The sequence below is a fragment of the Gadus macrocephalus genome, chromosome 4 (genome assembly GCF_031168955.1).
Source record: "Gadus macrocephalus chromosome 4, ASM3116895v1".
Taxonomy (NCBI): domain Eukaryota; kingdom Metazoa; phylum Chordata; class Actinopteri; order Gadiformes; family Gadidae; genus Gadus; species Gadus macrocephalus.
Window position 1 is genome coordinate 12,885,504 of NC_082385.1, and position 16,008 is coordinate 12,901,511.

At 48.2% G+C, this 16,008-nt stretch overlaps 1 protein-coding gene across 12 annotated transcripts in view; it reads right to left on the reverse strand.

The window, feature by feature from the left end:
• mast4 (microtubule associated serine/threonine kinase family member 4) overlaps positions 1 to 16,008 on the reverse strand; it is a 69,781-nt gene that overhangs the window by 10,953 nt on the left and 42,820 nt on the right. For 10 of the 12 annotated variants that reach the window (XM_060050356.1, XM_060050353.1, XM_060050350.1 and 7 more), the window contains 18 exons: positions 15,791 to 15,869; positions 15,075 to 15,232; positions 14,805 to 14,880; positions 13,674 to 13,883; positions 12,964 to 13,065; positions 12,426 to 12,558; positions 10,789 to 10,853; positions 10,097 to 10,188; positions 9,372 to 9,580; positions 8,975 to 9,113; positions 8,269 to 8,401; positions 7,901 to 8,066; positions 6,115 to 6,216; positions 3,795 to 3,917; positions 3,548 to 3,657; positions 1,741 to 1,880; positions 811 to 1,037; positions 82 to 309 (listed from right to left, as the gene is read on the reverse strand). In XM_060050356.1, coding sequence (XP_059906339.1) covers positions 82 to 309; positions 811 to 1,037; positions 1,741 to 1,880; positions 3,548 to 3,657; positions 3,795 to 3,917; positions 6,115 to 6,216; positions 7,901 to 8,066; positions 8,269 to 8,401; positions 8,975 to 9,113; positions 9,372 to 9,580; positions 10,097 to 10,188; positions 10,789 to 10,853; positions 12,426 to 12,558; positions 12,964 to 13,065; positions 13,674 to 13,883; positions 14,805 to 14,880; positions 15,075 to 15,232; positions 15,791 to 15,869 — 2,492 coding nt within the window. The remainder of the gene's footprint in view (positions 1 to 81; positions 310 to 810; positions 1,038 to 1,740; positions 1,881 to 3,547; positions 3,658 to 3,794; positions 3,918 to 6,114; positions 6,217 to 7,900; positions 8,067 to 8,268; positions 8,402 to 8,974; positions 9,114 to 9,371; positions 9,581 to 10,096; positions 10,189 to 10,788; positions 10,854 to 12,425; positions 12,559 to 12,963; positions 13,066 to 13,673; positions 13,884 to 14,804; positions 14,881 to 15,074; positions 15,233 to 15,790; positions 15,870 to 16,008) is intronic. The other 2 variants (XM_060050351.1, XM_060050349.1) reach the window with 1 other exon arrangement.

Below are 16,008 nucleotides of genomic sequence, written 5' to 3' on the forward strand. Positions count from 1 at the left end.
CCACTCTATTGTCTTGCCCTTTGGGGGTGCTGGGGTTGTGGGGCGGGGCTCAGGCAGTGATAAGCTACGAGGCGGCGTTACCTCCAGGGATCAGCAGGGACAGGCCGCTGGCCGAGAGGGACTTGGTGATCTTGGGGAGCGGGGACCTCTCCCCAGAGCCGGCCGGACCCTCGGGACGCAGGCTGGCGCCCTGCGTCTTCTGGAGGGAGGTGGCGGAGGGGGAGGGGGAGGTGGTGCAGAGGTCTGCGCTGGGGCCCACCGCCTCCCCTCTTGAGGTCGGCCGGGGGTCCAAGTGCTCCGAGAAACTCCCTGAGGATGACCACACACACACACACACACACACACACACACACACTTAGAAAATGACCAAAAACGAACACATACCAAAGTATTGCAAAGAATTCCGACCCCCCCCCCCCCCCCAACATACCTGATATACCAGAAAACACCACTATAGAGATACAGAGACAGAGACCTACAGAGACACCACCCTGTAGAGACACCACCCTGTAGAGACACCCCTATAGAGACACCACCCTATAGAGACACCACCCTGTAGAGACACCACCCTACAGAGACACCACCCTGTAGAGACACCACCCTGTAGAGACACCCCTATAGAGACACCACCCTGTACAGACACCCCTATAGAGACACCACCCTATAGAGACACCACCCTGTACAGACACCCCTATAGAGACACCACCCTATAGAGAGACCACCCAGTACAGACTCCACCCTGTACAGACCCCCCCCAGTACAGACCCCCCCCTGTACAGACCCCCCCCAGTATGTGGTTCTGATCCTCACCAGAGAGCGTGGCCCCGCTGTGGCTGCTCCCGGGCGTGGTGGGCTCGGGCCCGTCCCGGGGCAGCTCCCCGATGGAGAAGGAGGCCTTGCTGCCGGACGCCCCCAGCCCCGAGCTCTCCCCCCCCCCACTCTCCGCCGAGATGGAGAACTTGGGCAGCGAGGTGGAGCAGCGCTGGGGGCCCGGGGCCAGGGCCTCCGCGGGGTCCATGGAGTGTGACAGGGAGGGCCTGGCAGAGGGGGGAGGGAGGGGAGGGGGGGGGGGGGGGGGGTTAGTATGTCAGCCAAAAGAAGGACAAGGACCTGAAGTGGAAACAATGGTAGCCTCGCTAGATATGCTGTCCAAGTACCATATATATATATATAAACGTATAACTTATTCAGAAACTTGGTGGGTGAGTCTCTATATACATAACAAGATATATATACATACGACTGTACTGGATTTTTTTTCCCCTGATAATAATAATATTACAAATGATACAACCTTCTTTATTGCTAGTTAATTACCAGATAAGCTTTAGTATCAACTGCACGTAGAGAACGCTCCCTTCCTCTTTCCAGGTGAAAGGCGTTACGTGCAACAAGCGGCTGTGGAGCCAGAGCGATTGTAATCGTACATTTGCGGTTGAGATATTATTTTGAGTGATGGATGGCGAGCCGCCGGGAGAGAGAGTCCCCCGTTTGGTTTCGTTGTTGAACTTGTATCAAAAGCGATTGCGCTCCAGTTTAGCGGTTCACACCCTTTACAAACAGGGCTGACTGCACAGCGTGTGAGGACATCACCGCCTGGGGCTGCAATTATTGAGTCATTTAGCGAGCCTGGTATCTAGCCCTGCAGCATCCAGCCCTGCAGTGTCTAGCCCTGCAGCATCCAGCCCTGCAGTGGGTCGGCGAGTGGGGCCTTAAGGAGGGAGTGGAGGCGGAGCCTACATCTCAGTGAAGTCTGGGGTCCAGCTGAGGGAGTCCAGGGTCAGCGGGCTGTCACTCTTCTTCTCCTCCTCCTCTTCCTCGTCCCCCTCCTCGCCCTTCTCCTCCAGCTGGCCCCGGGACAGGTCCAGGCTGCTGTACACCTGGTCACCACACGCGCACACGCACACGCACACACACACACACACACACACACACACACACACACACACACACACACACGTTAATATACACTTTCTGGGACTATTTGATAAATAAAACAATGCATAAAACTGGCTGATCATATTCGGAAATTTCGAATGGTTACAATGCAGTAAGTATGACGTACAGGTTTATGTCAATGTTTATGAATGCAGTATTGCCGTAGACAACTACTGTGTTTACTCATTCACGTATTAAGTATGTTTAAGAATGATCACTGATTATATGTATTGTTTTGTTTTTATTTGATGAAAAAATTTACCATAATACTACAATATGCATAATAGGTTATGCATATTGTTCAGTCGGCCAAGACATTTCATTTTGGTACAGCCATGGATTTTTACCCTAAGGCTTTGACCAGCATGTATGTTAATTGCAGATGCACGAGAACTAATAAAGAAAGAACACAGTCCAGCATGTTTGATTCCTAATACTGGTGTGATGTGTTCTCCTCTAGAAACATCTAGCGGTTAATGGAGTCTCCATCTGCATACTAATCCCTCTATTAAGAATATCAAACCAATATTAATCCAATACATGTCAACCAAATTAAACTCCTATTAGTATTCATCCCATGTTGCAATATAGACTAAATCTACAGGGTGGCAATAGTTATGTTTACTTTATGCGTTCTGGATTTTTACAAATGAACTTCAATCATCATGTATCATGTAACATCATGTAAACTAATGTCTCAAGTTGTCCTTGCTCTTTGGCGGGCTAGGGTTAGGGGGTGTCATGAGATGTTGGCCTGTGAAGCTTTGATTGAGTGCCAAACTCATAAAACGGACCTCCTTTGAGGTCACTGCGTGACTTGCGGTGGTAGAAATGGGAGCGGGGGCTACTGAGAAATGTTAGTATGCTGCTCTGCGAGTCTGTCGTCGCCATCTTCATAGAAAGCAGCGTCGAGGATTTCGTGGAAGAAGGGGGCACTGCAGTAAACAGGCATGCCCTTGTTCGGACTGTTTCTTTGCAAGCCTTATAAATATACAATATTGTTTTTGCAGAGTAGCAGGGTATTTAATCATTTTGTGTCAATTGTTTGCTATTCAATGGGAGCCAGGAGAAAATGTATGCAGGGCCAAAGATGTGCCCTCCAACTGTAGGGGGGAATGAAACTTATGAAGGGTTTGTTCATCTTTTACCCCCCATGGGGAAAGGTGGACAGATGAGGTCATGATATTTGCATTAGGAAGAGCTGTTGGTGACGCACTCTGTAGGGGTGTGCGTGTGCATGTGTGTGTGAGTAATAGAGCGAGAGATTATTATTTACTCACCTATATTCCGACCATTACCTCATTATCTAATATTATAGTCCTCAGTTTTCTTTATAAATACATGCATAGATTTGAATGGATTTTAAACACATTAAAATGTGTTTTTGACGGTTATTATTAATTATCCTTTTTATCTCGTATCTTATCATACATTTTGGCAATGTATATACGTTTCCCATGACACTGAAGCCATTTGAAACCTGAGTGGGTGAGAGAGTGTGTGGGAGAGCGAGAGTGAGAGATAGGGAGGGAAAGGGGAGGGAGCGGGAGAGTGAGCGAGAGAACTGGAGAGAGTGAAGGCGGGGTGACGGGTGGTACCCTGGACAAACCTTGGAGAACCTGTGGGAACAGGAGGAGAACTGCTGAAGCTCGACATTGAAGTCTTCCTCATTGGCATCCTCCTCCTCCGTCTCCAGGTGGTGGTAGCGATCCGAGCGGGCTGCAAACCAACACATTTTAATTCACACCAAAACCCCCCAAAGAACACACTTCTAGCTGAAAATGAGGCAAGGAACTGGAACAACATGCCATGTGTAAATGAGATGACGTGTAGATGTGTAATGAGATGACACTCACTGTCGAAGTAGCTGGTGTCGTCCTCGGACTCAAGCTGCGGGATGAACTCGGCCTTCTGCCTCAGAAGGCTGTTCCAGTCCAGGTGGTGGAAGAACTGGTGATTCTTCACCTCACTGGCACCACCTACAGGTGGAGCAGGAGCACATACACAAGGCTGTGAGGACAGGGCTTATAGACGCTGCAGACACAGACAGTGCAAATAGGCCTACATGACAATTAAACACACTAGCAATGTCTTCTTAGTCTGTTCAACCAGGAATCATAAACCGGCGCAGTATTTTATTGTAGGCTCATTTTATGTTCTTGTTGTGTTGTTCAGATTGTGGTGATTGTGGCGTTTGATTTGATTGTTTGGAAGAATAAAAGCATAACCTTGATGATGTAAAATACCTCGTTGGGCTTCGACAATATAGAAGGTATAATAGGGTAACATTCCTGCAATGAGTGCCTGCAATGAAAAAGTGTATTCTGGTTGTAGGAGGCCAATAGCGTCAAAACCATGTGTGTATCCACTTACTGAATGACAGATTTTTCTCAGCAGGAATGTTGAATATATTTGATTTGGAATGAGTTGTTGACAACAATGATCAGATTCGTCTGGTTGATGAAACACTCTCTGCGTGACGCAGTACTGACCAACAGAGTTAGAGTTTAGCCACGGCAAAGTGGACGACGACACTAAAAAGGTAACAGGTGTGCATTGTAGCCTGCATTACCCATAATCCAATCGTCAAGGGCAACGTGATTTATCCAGTATTCCATCCAGTAAATATGAGGATTCAAATTTGACACGTTTTATTTATAGTCAAACGCCGACAGCATCAACAACAGCCAAGAAGTTGTCCGGACGAACGGACAAAAAGTTCCCTGGCTTCTAAAACGCGGCTAATTGGTAATTCATGGCTTTGCCTCAGAAGGTCTCACTAAAGCGTGGACGGTGTCAAACCCTCTCACTTCAATTTCCCAGGCTGCTGCGCGGGGGGTCAGGAGGCTAATAGACCCGGGGGGACGCCCGGCATCGGACCGGTGGCGTCTCACCGCGTCGGGGACGGGGGCGGCCGGCACTCTTGTCTCTCCCCTTGGTTTACCAACACGGCCGGAGGTCAGCATCGCCGTCGTAACCGTAAAACTAAATATGCAACGCAATTTCATGCGAGTGACCTTTTTGGATAAGTAGGGCGGTCGGCTGTGAATGTCAACCCTGGAGCGCTTAAAAGAGACGGTTCATGGCCGCCGCCGTGGGGATGCCCACTGGGTGACGGAGGTGGAGTGAAGGTGGAGGAGGAAGGCGATGGGGGGGCAAGGTCAGAGCCAGGGCAGGGGTATTAATATAATGGGAATGTAATTGCTTAGGGTGTAAAGAAAGGTGAGCAGTGTGTTGAGGTTCATGCTGACCCTGGCCCGCCCGTTCTCTGGGACACAGCGCTATGAACACCGACCGCCCCTCGCCGAGTGGAGGAACCCGACCACCGCCCGCTCGGCTGGCGGTCGTGTCGCGTGTCGTTTATGCATGCTTTAATGTGCATCATGGTGTGTGTGTGTGTGTGTGTGTGTGTGTGTGTGTGTGTGTGTGTGTGTGTGTGTGTGTGTGTGTGTGTGTGTGTGTGTGTGTGTGTGTGTGTGTGTGTGTGTGTGTGTGTGTGCATGAATGCATGAGTCCGACATTGCATGTGGTTTTGTGTGCGTGTGGTTACACGTACTTGTGTATATATGTGTGTGTATACGTGTTTGTGTAGCCCAGTGGAAATTTTGAGTTTGTTTTCACGTTGTATTTACAATGCTATGATTTTTATGTTGTTTATTCTTAAGAGTTTGTGAACTATATGGTTATCTTTACAAATTATATACTTTTCATAACATTACCGGAAAACTTTTGAATGGTAAAATGTTCTTAAGCTTCCTATTTATGTACTCTTCTGTTGTGGTGAGGGACATATTGAACATATTACATTTATTTTATGTGTGTGTATGAGGTACACACATGAGGTATCCTGCAGTCCTGCTGCTTTAAAGCAGACCTTCTGAAAGAGACGGCTCAGAGCTCGGTCAGGAAACCGCTGCAGCAGTTACGCCTGGTTTCCTGTTTCGTTATGGACATACTCTACCGCACATCTTTTACTAGTGCAGGCTGAGTTTGTGTTTTCTGTTAATATTCAATTTCACGCTGACAATGCTTGCCTCCAGAAACATGATGGCTCGATAATAATACAAAGTGAAGAGAAAAAGAAAGGTCCTGTTCGGCCAGATTTGAGCCTCACTGCCATCGGTGAGACTAATGTATACATGTACATGTGTGCATGTATGTATGGGGTGCCTGTACCTGTGCCCATCCTCTCCATGGGGTTCTGTCTAAGCAGCAGCGTGATGAGTTCCTGGGAGTCGGCTGGGGGGGTGTCCTCTCCAGTGGGCCAGTTGATCTCATCTGTTAAACCAACACACAAAACACACAGACACACGCTTTAACAACATTGATCAATATTCGACTGAATAATTCATATCCTATTAAGACAACCAACTACCTTGATGCGATTAGTTTTTGCATTATTCAGTGTTTTATCTTCTTAAGTCTATTGTTAGTTTCCAGATTTGCATGTGAAATTCGATGTCGCACCAGGGTCCATCTTAAGACCCGAGCGATTCATTAGGGGCTGGGAAATCAGAGAAATCCAGAGATCCATGCAGTAAGTATTGGTGCATTTGCATTTAGGTTGTTTGTCTATGATAATAAAACGTAGAAGGTGTTAGACAATCAACAGATTGTCAGGATGAATTCATTATGCAGCCCATCTAATCATGTTTACCTGTTTCCAAACTACCCGGCTCCCTCATTTAAATACAATTAGTGTTTCGCCTGTAGGCCTAGCAGAATGTGTGTGGTGCGCATGTTCAATGTGTTTCATTAGTCAGTGCCAGTCCCACTGGTTTGCAGAAGCCTCTTTCACACATAGTTCCCGGTAAATCACTGAAATAACCTCCCAGGCAACGCTAGTGATTTTCACTATTCACACATGCAGCCACGTTCTGGATCATTTCCATCTTGTGCTCTTTATTTTTTTATTTGAAGGTTTCATCCTTTATATTGTAGAGTAAGACAGGAAGGCATGGGGGAGAGAGGGGAAGACATGCAGCAAAGGAACCCGGGCAGGAATCGAAACCCGATCGCTGCGGTCAGGACCGGGTCTAATGGTTCGACATTCTTCCCGGTGAACCACCGGGGCGACCCCCTTCTTGCGCCGTTTCACACACTGCATAGCAATGCCAGACTAGCTTGGCTAATGGACAGCCCAGCAGGGGGCGGTGATGCAACACTTGTGGATGATAACCGCCTTACAAATCGCTGACTGAGGGGACCCTTATTTCGGATTCCTTCCAGTTTCCACCCATTAGTGAGAACAGGAGCTTGTTTGCAAACAAAAGACGCCGTTTTGATATTGTTATCGAATCACAGGAAAAACATTTCACGTTGAGATAAACAGTCTCAGATTAACGATACGTCCTGAGTGGAGTCTTGTCATTGGTTCCCTCGCTCCACATGAGTCTTACTGGAGACGATACAACCCTACATGTGACACTTTCGTCCATGTCCCTTTATGTGTCTCTTTGATGTCCCTGCATCCAATCCAACAACACAGCCCTACCCCCAGAGATCTGGAAATGTTACTCGGTCTTGGGCTGAAATATTGATGGTGCAGATTCACCTGGAACATTAATTCCTGTTCCCATCACACATGACCCCGGGCAGGAAATGTTCCTGAAAATTGCAGGGAAAGGCTGCATGCGTGGCGGAGGCTTTAGAGAACAGGAATACTGCTTTGTTCTGTTGTGAGGACATTTCTAAAAGACTGATATGGATCATGTGCATATGAAATCTCTTGCACATGTTATTATATTTTATAGCTAAAGCTTTTACAGGTAAGAAAATGCAATCCATTTGCACTTTATTTGAATTACAGGACCAATCCTGACAGATGTTTTTGACTACAGCACAGTAACTCATTTGCTAATAATAGTCGATGTTATTTCTAAATATAACGTACCACCCTATTTTGTCATTTTGATTGTAAAACCAAAGAACCAAAGTTTAGCAGACAAACTGTTGAACCCACCGCTGATGACCTGTCCGAAGAGCTCCTCGGGGGTGTCCCCGAAGAAGGGCACGCAGCCCACCAGGAACTCGTACAGGATGATGCCCATGGCCCACCAGTCCACCGGCTTCCCATAGCCCTGTCTCAGGATCACCTCTGGGGCGATGTACTCTGGGGTCCCACACACCTGACACACACACAGACACAGACACAGACACAGACACACACACACACACACACACACACAAAGACACGCGTATGCACGCAGACACACAATGAAGCGTCAACAGAATGTAAGCTAAAAGCTATGAACAACAATAACAAACAAGTGGGTCGACAAGGCACAGATTTCGCCGACATCCCATATCCCGAGAGAACACAAAGGTTACCTGCTTGTCTGAGAATTCCCTGGCGTCCTTCTCGATGTGTCCTTCGTACAGGTTAGTGGTCATGTTCATCAGGCCCACCTTGGACAGCCCAAAGTCGGTCAGCTTGATGTGGCCCATGGAGGTGACCAGCAGACTGTGGAGCAGGAGACGCACCAGGGGAAACGCGGGGGAGGAGATTATCAACGAAAAAACAAAATGGTAAACCGCTATATCTATATCTATTCACAAATTCAGATTTTTTAATCAAACTTCAAATTATAATTTTTCTTTCATAAATAAGGAGGTCAGGTGGAGGCATCTGGTATCTTGGGTCAAGGGTGCCTACAGGTAGACTGCAGACATTCAGGGTTTGAACCTGGGAGCCAAACACCACATGTGTGTGTAGGTGTGTGTGTGTGTGTGTGTGTGTGTGTGTGTGTGTGTGTGTGTGTGTGTGTGTGTGTGTGTGTGTGTGTGTGTGTGTGTGTGTGTGTGTGTGTGTGTGTGTGTGTGTGCCATCAGCAATGTGCGGCAATGATAACATGTTGAGTAATGTTATGAGCCGGTGTGTGTAATGAAATTGGGCCTGTAATTGTCTGCAGGCCGCACAACCGTTTAGCGTCAGGGTGTGTGTGTGTGTGTGTGTGTGTGTGTGTGTGTGTGTGTGTGTGTGTGTGTGTGTGTGTGTGTGTGTGTGTGTGTGTGTGTGTGTGTGTGTGTCCCTCACTTGTCTGGTTTGAGGTCTCGGTGCACGATGCCATAGTTGTGAAGGTACTCCAGGGCGAGCACCGTCTCGGCAAAGTACATCCTTGCCATGTCCACCGGCAGGGGTCCCATGTTCTTCAGCAGCGTGGCGCAGTCACCTCCTGTTAGCGCCCCACACACACACACACACACACACACACACACACACACACACACACACACACACACACACACACACACACACACACACACACACACACACACACACACACACACACACACACAAAAAAGACAAACACACACAGAACATGTAAATGTCAGCAGCATAATGTCACAAACAAGAGGTCCTTGGGGGTTGGGGGCAGTAGAATTAAAACAGGAAGTAGAACCATCCAGAGGCAGCGTGGAGCGGGACTGACCTTCCACGTACTCCATCACCATGCAGAGGTGGCGGCGGGTCTGGAAGGAGCAGAACATGGACACCACAAAGGGGTTCTCGGCGAAGGTGAGGATGTCCCGCTCCACGAAGGCCTGCTGGATCTGGTTCCTCAGGATCAGGTTCTGCTTGTTGATCTTCTTCATGGCGAAGCGCTGCTTGGTCTCCTTGTGGCGGACCAGGTAGACGGCGCTGAGGGGGAGGACGGCAGTGTTTAGAGACGAGCGGCCATCTTGACCTTTGTCTCTAACCTTACTGATGCATCCAATTTATGCTAACATCTAAAAAAAACGTTTTCCTCAAAGCGAATGCTAGTTATTTACAATGCAGCGTTTAGGCCTACTAAGACTAACTCACTAAAGGCCTACTCACTAAATATACACCGCCTAAGTGTCAAATTATTAGTCTTTCAATAACTAAACCCAAATTAGGAAATTCAAGTCGTCACTTATTCTTTTGGCCTTACAGATTAGGGGAGGTCAGGGGAACTATAGTTTTTCAAATGGTGCATTCTCTTTTGGAGATATGTTTACATTTGAAATATAATTTGAAACGGCAATTTGTCTTTTTAAGTTAACAAAGATAAGGGTAATAAGTGAATGACCCTCCATTCGTAAACATTTCCAACGGTCTCCTGAACCTCAGCTTTGTTTGGGACAGGGAGCGAGCGCCAGTGGGGTCACATGACCCAAAGAGAGCGGTTCTCACCCATAGGCACCGTTGCTGATCAGCTTCATCATCTCAAAGTCCACCTCGCAGGGCTTACGCCTCGACCGCAGTGCCGCACTGATGCTCTGGGACTGTGAGCGAGACGTCATGGAAACACTCCAGTCATCCATCACACACATAGCGGACACACACATAGCATCGAATGGAAGAGAGGACTGCTTCACATCGAGCTGTTAAAAAAAGGCCTGCAACAAGAACTCTGTTAACCGGCCTGATTTACACTAATGTAATTCAATGGCCCAAAGTTTCCGCGGATTAGATTTGATTGACACAGACCGCATATAAAGCCATACTCTCTTAGATCAGACAGTAAAGCGCAGAGTGGGCAGTTCCCCTTTAATGGTGACTTATTATACCACGAGGTGTAACTGTGATTAGCCATTACAAGCCGTTTTGAAAATCCGCCTCTTCTGACATCACAAGTGGGCGTGTCAACCTAGAATTACGCTGGATAGATCAGTCCACCAGCCTACCCAGTGGACTGTACGTCGACAAACGTTTCTCATCTATCTGTCATACATCTAGGTGGACATGCCCACTTATGATGTCAGAAGAGGCAGATTTTCAAAATGTCTTGTAATGGCTAATCCCACTCACACCTGGTGGTATAATAGGTCCCCTTTAAAGTGTCACCGGACTCATCAACCTCATCCACGGGTCAGTGGACTCACCTGGGACTCGTCGGACTCCGGCGTGTCTGCAATGCCGCTGTCGCAGCCCGTCATCTGAGCGATCTCTACAGCAGAACCAGAACAAAACCCCTGTCAGAGCATTGCCAAGGGGGGGGGGGTCTCACTGGAAGCCCCTCTGAGCAGCAGTGTGTGAGGGCAGAGCGAACTGCTGCCAGACGCCTTGCTAACACCTCCCTGTTCGCAGAGTCTTTAAGACGATTATAGAACACGCTGCAACACGGGTCAGACACGCTCCTCTGTTTCTCTGAGCACCTTTGGAAAACTACTTCTCTGGAATTTTTGACGATATTGGAGAATTTGATGATATGGTGTCCAAAAGATTGAACACTTGGCACATGCTCTACACCAAGATGGCAAGATATCTTCATTAAAGAAAAAAAAGAATAAAGGATAAATTGGGGCCTGGGGACTTTGAACGATGCCGTTCACCGGATGGCTCCAATGTGCTGACTCCAAACCTCACGCGGAATTGAGAGTAAATGGAGTGGAAACGGTGAAACGGAAACATTAACACATGTTCAGCAGCCATTAAGAAAACCTCCCAGTCCAGAACAAATAACTCATTATGAAATGTCAAGACACACACACACAGACGCGAGTGGGTGTGTGTGATCGCTAAAGTCCCCACGCCGATGAAAACCAACGGTACCGTTAGGGGTTTATCTGGTCCCCTGATGGTTAAAGCTATTTCTAATGGTGCCCAACATCTGTCCCTCTCCTTCTAGGTCTGCTTCAGACACTTTGAGACATCAGGCCGATGAGCCACGGGACGGCCTCTGGGGGGGGGGGACAGGCAGAGGAACGGGCTGATATTGAGGATGGGGTCTACAGGGAGGCCATCTTCCTTCTAATTAGTCATAACGATGCTTGGTCCCTGGGTCTAGGGAGATGGCGGGACAATTAGACAGCCTGTTCAGTACAACACATTAGTCAAAGATTTGCTTAGTTAACACCTCTTTCGATTTTCTTGTTGCAGTTGTTGTGTTATTTTTCTCCTACAGTTGCAGGAATTTAATTAAGACGTTCGGGTTTCCTTGGTTTACTTTAAGAACAGTTACTTATGGGACAAATCGAATTTCCTTTATAACAGTCAGGCCGAAACATCTTCGCCAGCAATTAACTAAAGGTTAAAATGAGAGTGTTTTTACACTTCTCATCCTATGGATAAAATAAAATAATGAAAATTAAAGTTTTTATTCGGAAATACACACCGAATAAAGCACACACATATTAAAGCACTAGCTCTCGTTGGAGGGCTGACAGGCCCTAGCCAACTATCATAGTTTGCCAGGCTAATGGCTTCTATCTCCGACGCGGAGTGATACTGAATTGAGAAAAGGAATTCGATTTCATAACTTACTGTTCCACAGATATTAACTAATCAGATTGCTTGATTTGAGCTCCCCGTTTTATAGAAAGAGGTAAAGAGATACAGTATATGTACATATATATTCTCGCACGCACGCATGCACGCACACGCACACACACAGCTTTGTGACTTTATATTAGTTTGGACTAAATGGAGATGGTTCCACTGACTCCAGCGTATCCCGGTCAACTGAACAGGAGATGGAGCATCAGACCAACGGCTCCAGGGGGGGGGGGGGGGCGCCTACCTTCCAGGGGGTCTCGCGTGAGGCCCAGCTGGCTGATGATGTAGCGGGGGATGTCGGTCTTGATGCCCTGGCCCTCCTTGGCGTGGCCCTCGGCCGCCTCCAGTAGGTGGTAGAACTCCTCCGGGTCGAACTCCTGCAGAAACAAATGCACCCAAACATGGTCAGCGGTACCATGGTGGAACGTACGTGGAGAGGCTGTGGCATTGTGTCATTGGTTGAGGGGCACATATACGATGGAAGAACCAGAGGGGACTTTAATTAGCTGTACACGTCTGAAAACTTGATAACTAAATCTAAATCATAAATCATAATTTAATATGAACCTGTATTTCTTATGAGCGATTATGTTGAGTGTTATGAATTACTGTTAAATACATGTCACTGCACTTTTCCTATTTCAAATAACTTTAGGAATGTGATTTTGGATATCATCTGATGAACTACCCAAAGAGGCGGGCTCTTTACATAGCAGACGATCACAGAGAAATGTCTCATTCTCCCGGGCGTGGCGGGAGACAGGAGTCACGTAGCAACGTACCAGGCATTCCAGGAGTCGAGCAGGCCGGGCGATGATGATGAGGAGCTTCTTCACCAGCTCTTTGATGAAGTTCACCTCCTCGCTGTCAGAGCGCTCCGTGGACTGCAGAGAGAGAGAGAGACGAAACGCAGACACACTGACTCGACTGAGAAACAGACAATGCAGAACCCAGGCACACTCTTCATCTTACTTCATCTTACATCTTCGTCCAACCAGAAAATAACATCATACCCCATTCTCTGGTGCTTCTCTAGTGCTGGAGACCAACATTGTGAGCACAAGCTATCTTGCGGCGTTGACCTGCATTTTAGATTCCTATGAATAATGTTTTTCTCTTTCTGGTCTTCGCTTTCCTAATGTTGGCATTGGTCTGCCCTCATTGTTTCAAAGAGATGCTTTGCCCTCGTAAAAATGTGAAAGCACTTCCTAAAACGTGAGACCTTTACAAAAGGCATTGGAGTGAATAACAATCCCATTCTAACACAATTATATCCATTATAAGCCGTGGTGCCGTCTGCTTATGGCTGCACATTCAAATATGACAACTTATAACAACACCAACTGCAACAGGTTTCACTGCAACCAAACCCACTCAATGCATCCAGATTGTACCTGTGAAGACGAATTCAACTCATGAGGCCAACCGCCCACGGAGGAAAGCCCTCCACGATCAATACCCTAAACGATGAGCAGCCAGACGGGCGCCTCACCTCCTGGAAGAGCCGCTCCAGCTTGTCGGTGAGCTCGCAGAAGTAGCTGGAGGTGATGTGCCCCAGCCGGCTCTTCTCCAGGCAGTCCCGGGCCAGCTCGATGATCTGGTGGTGGGCGAACCCCAGCACCCCGTCCGCCAGGGGGAGCACGCTCTCCGGGGAGCTGCTGCGGATGACCTCCAGGATGCGCTCTTCCATCTGGGCCGTGGCCTGGGGGAGGAGGAGGAGAGGGGGGAGGTGGGGAGGGGGGGTTAGGGGGTTGAAGGGCCAGCAGTGCTAAGCTATTCAAAACAAACGTCCGCAATGAATGAATAGAAGATGCACAGATGAGACCTGAAAATGGCCAGAACACCTTCGATCAAATTGGCTTCTGTTTTATTAATACGTTTTCACGATCAATGTTGAATAATTACACAGTTTTCCGATAGAGTTTCCCGTTTAGGTGAGTAGCATTGTAAGGGGAACGAGGTACACAGCTGGAAATAATAAATGAGGTCCCACTGCAGTGGTTCCAAAATTCAAAGAAGCCTCTTCAGGTAGTTCTCTGTTGGGTTTGGCTCATTTTAAAACAGATAAAAAACAGTCCTGGTCCTTGATTCTGATTGGCTTGAAGCTGTTAATATACTCTGTAAATACTCTGCAAACATCCATTTTAAGTATTAATGCACTGCCATCTCAAAGTTTGCTCGCCTATTCAGCAACCATTTTGCTGTCTTGATAAACTATATTGCTTGGCGGAAGAGTGATGATTTGTCATCAATAAATAATGGCATTTTTTGTTGCCGTGTGTTTATTTTGTGAAATCTCACTCGGCAGTCTATAGAAACCATTGCAGTGACGGATTCAAAAAAATCAACAAGCTTCTTGAGGCGTCATGACATCATTATGGGATGTCGGTGATCCTTCAGTGTTTTAAGAACAGCTAGGAATACAGGTTGATTTTTACTTTATGAAGGGGTCCATTTCATTCTTTCCACCTGGTATATGGCCATGAAACCTTTCAACCACCAGTGCTCGCCCCATCTGTAGTGGACTGCTGGATGTTTGTTTTTTGGTCCGGGCTCCTACTGAATGACATCGTTCCGCTTTACGCTTCGTGGGGGGGGGGGGCGGTAAACAGCGTGTGCTCACCTTAGGGAAGCGTTCCTTGTACACATGATTCATCATTACGATCTCATGGTCATAGCAGGACGGGGACCTTCCAGGGCTGCCAAACAGAATGACACCAATTAACATTGACAACATTTTGACACTTAAATCACACATCTATGTTCTTCGCGGTCATGCATACTTTCATCCAGAGCGTCGTCAGTGCGGACACTGAAGGAACCCCCCCCCCCCCCCCACAATATTATATCCTATATGATATCATGATGTTATTATGGGATGTCGGCGGCGTACCTGAGGCTGCGGGAGCGCGGCCGCATGGGCGTGACGCGGCGGCACTCGTCCGCCCCCCCGATGCTCTCGGTGCAGAAGTGCTTGGACAGGAAGTGCAGCTCGTCGGGGGTGGGCTGGAAGGGCAGCTGGTGCAGCTTCTCCTGTGATGAACAGGACGACTGCAAATGAAATGAGCACACATTGGACCGGACCGGAGGGACACGGCACCCCCGGGGGCTTCCATCGCAAAACTCGCCGGTTGCCTGGTCGTTCTGCGGGGAAAACCGCCGGTCGGTACACGAGCGGTCGCCAGGGGTGACGTAGGCCGGGCAGAGCGGGGGGGGGCTTTGATTTCCATTCTGCAGGACTCCATCTGTGTATTGTGTTGTCGCGTGCATTACCAGTAGGTTTGCACGACGATGAGGTGCTTCCCTGTGTCCATAGTGAGTTTCGTCGAGGGATGACGCGGTCGGTTATTGTGGGGTTGGGAAGTGTAGGCTGTGTTTAACTCTCACTGAATTAGTTAAGCGGATCGTTTTAACTAGGGGGCCGTGGATACAGCTCTTTCTGATGGAGTTCTCCTAATGTTCGCCGTAAAAACACCCATGAGGTCGGTCCCTCGCTCCATCGATGCCTCTGCCAACATGAGGAGTTTACTTCAGTCGTCCTATAAAACGGTTTCTACTCTGCTCCGCGGTTCTCATGGAAGGGGGGGGGGGGGGGGGGGGGCGTCTCACCGAGACCGTGGAGCTGGGGGTGTTGGTTCCATAGCCCGACGAGGGCAGGGAGGCCAGGGACCAGCGGCGCCCGTCGGACCTGGCAAACAACGACATCATCGTATCGGTTACTCAACTCAATAAATCAAAAGAACGCAGCCTCAATGAATGGCACGGAGACGCTCTAACAATAATAGACCTTCCTCAGAGCGGTTCATCTCAGGACAGCCCCAGCTGTC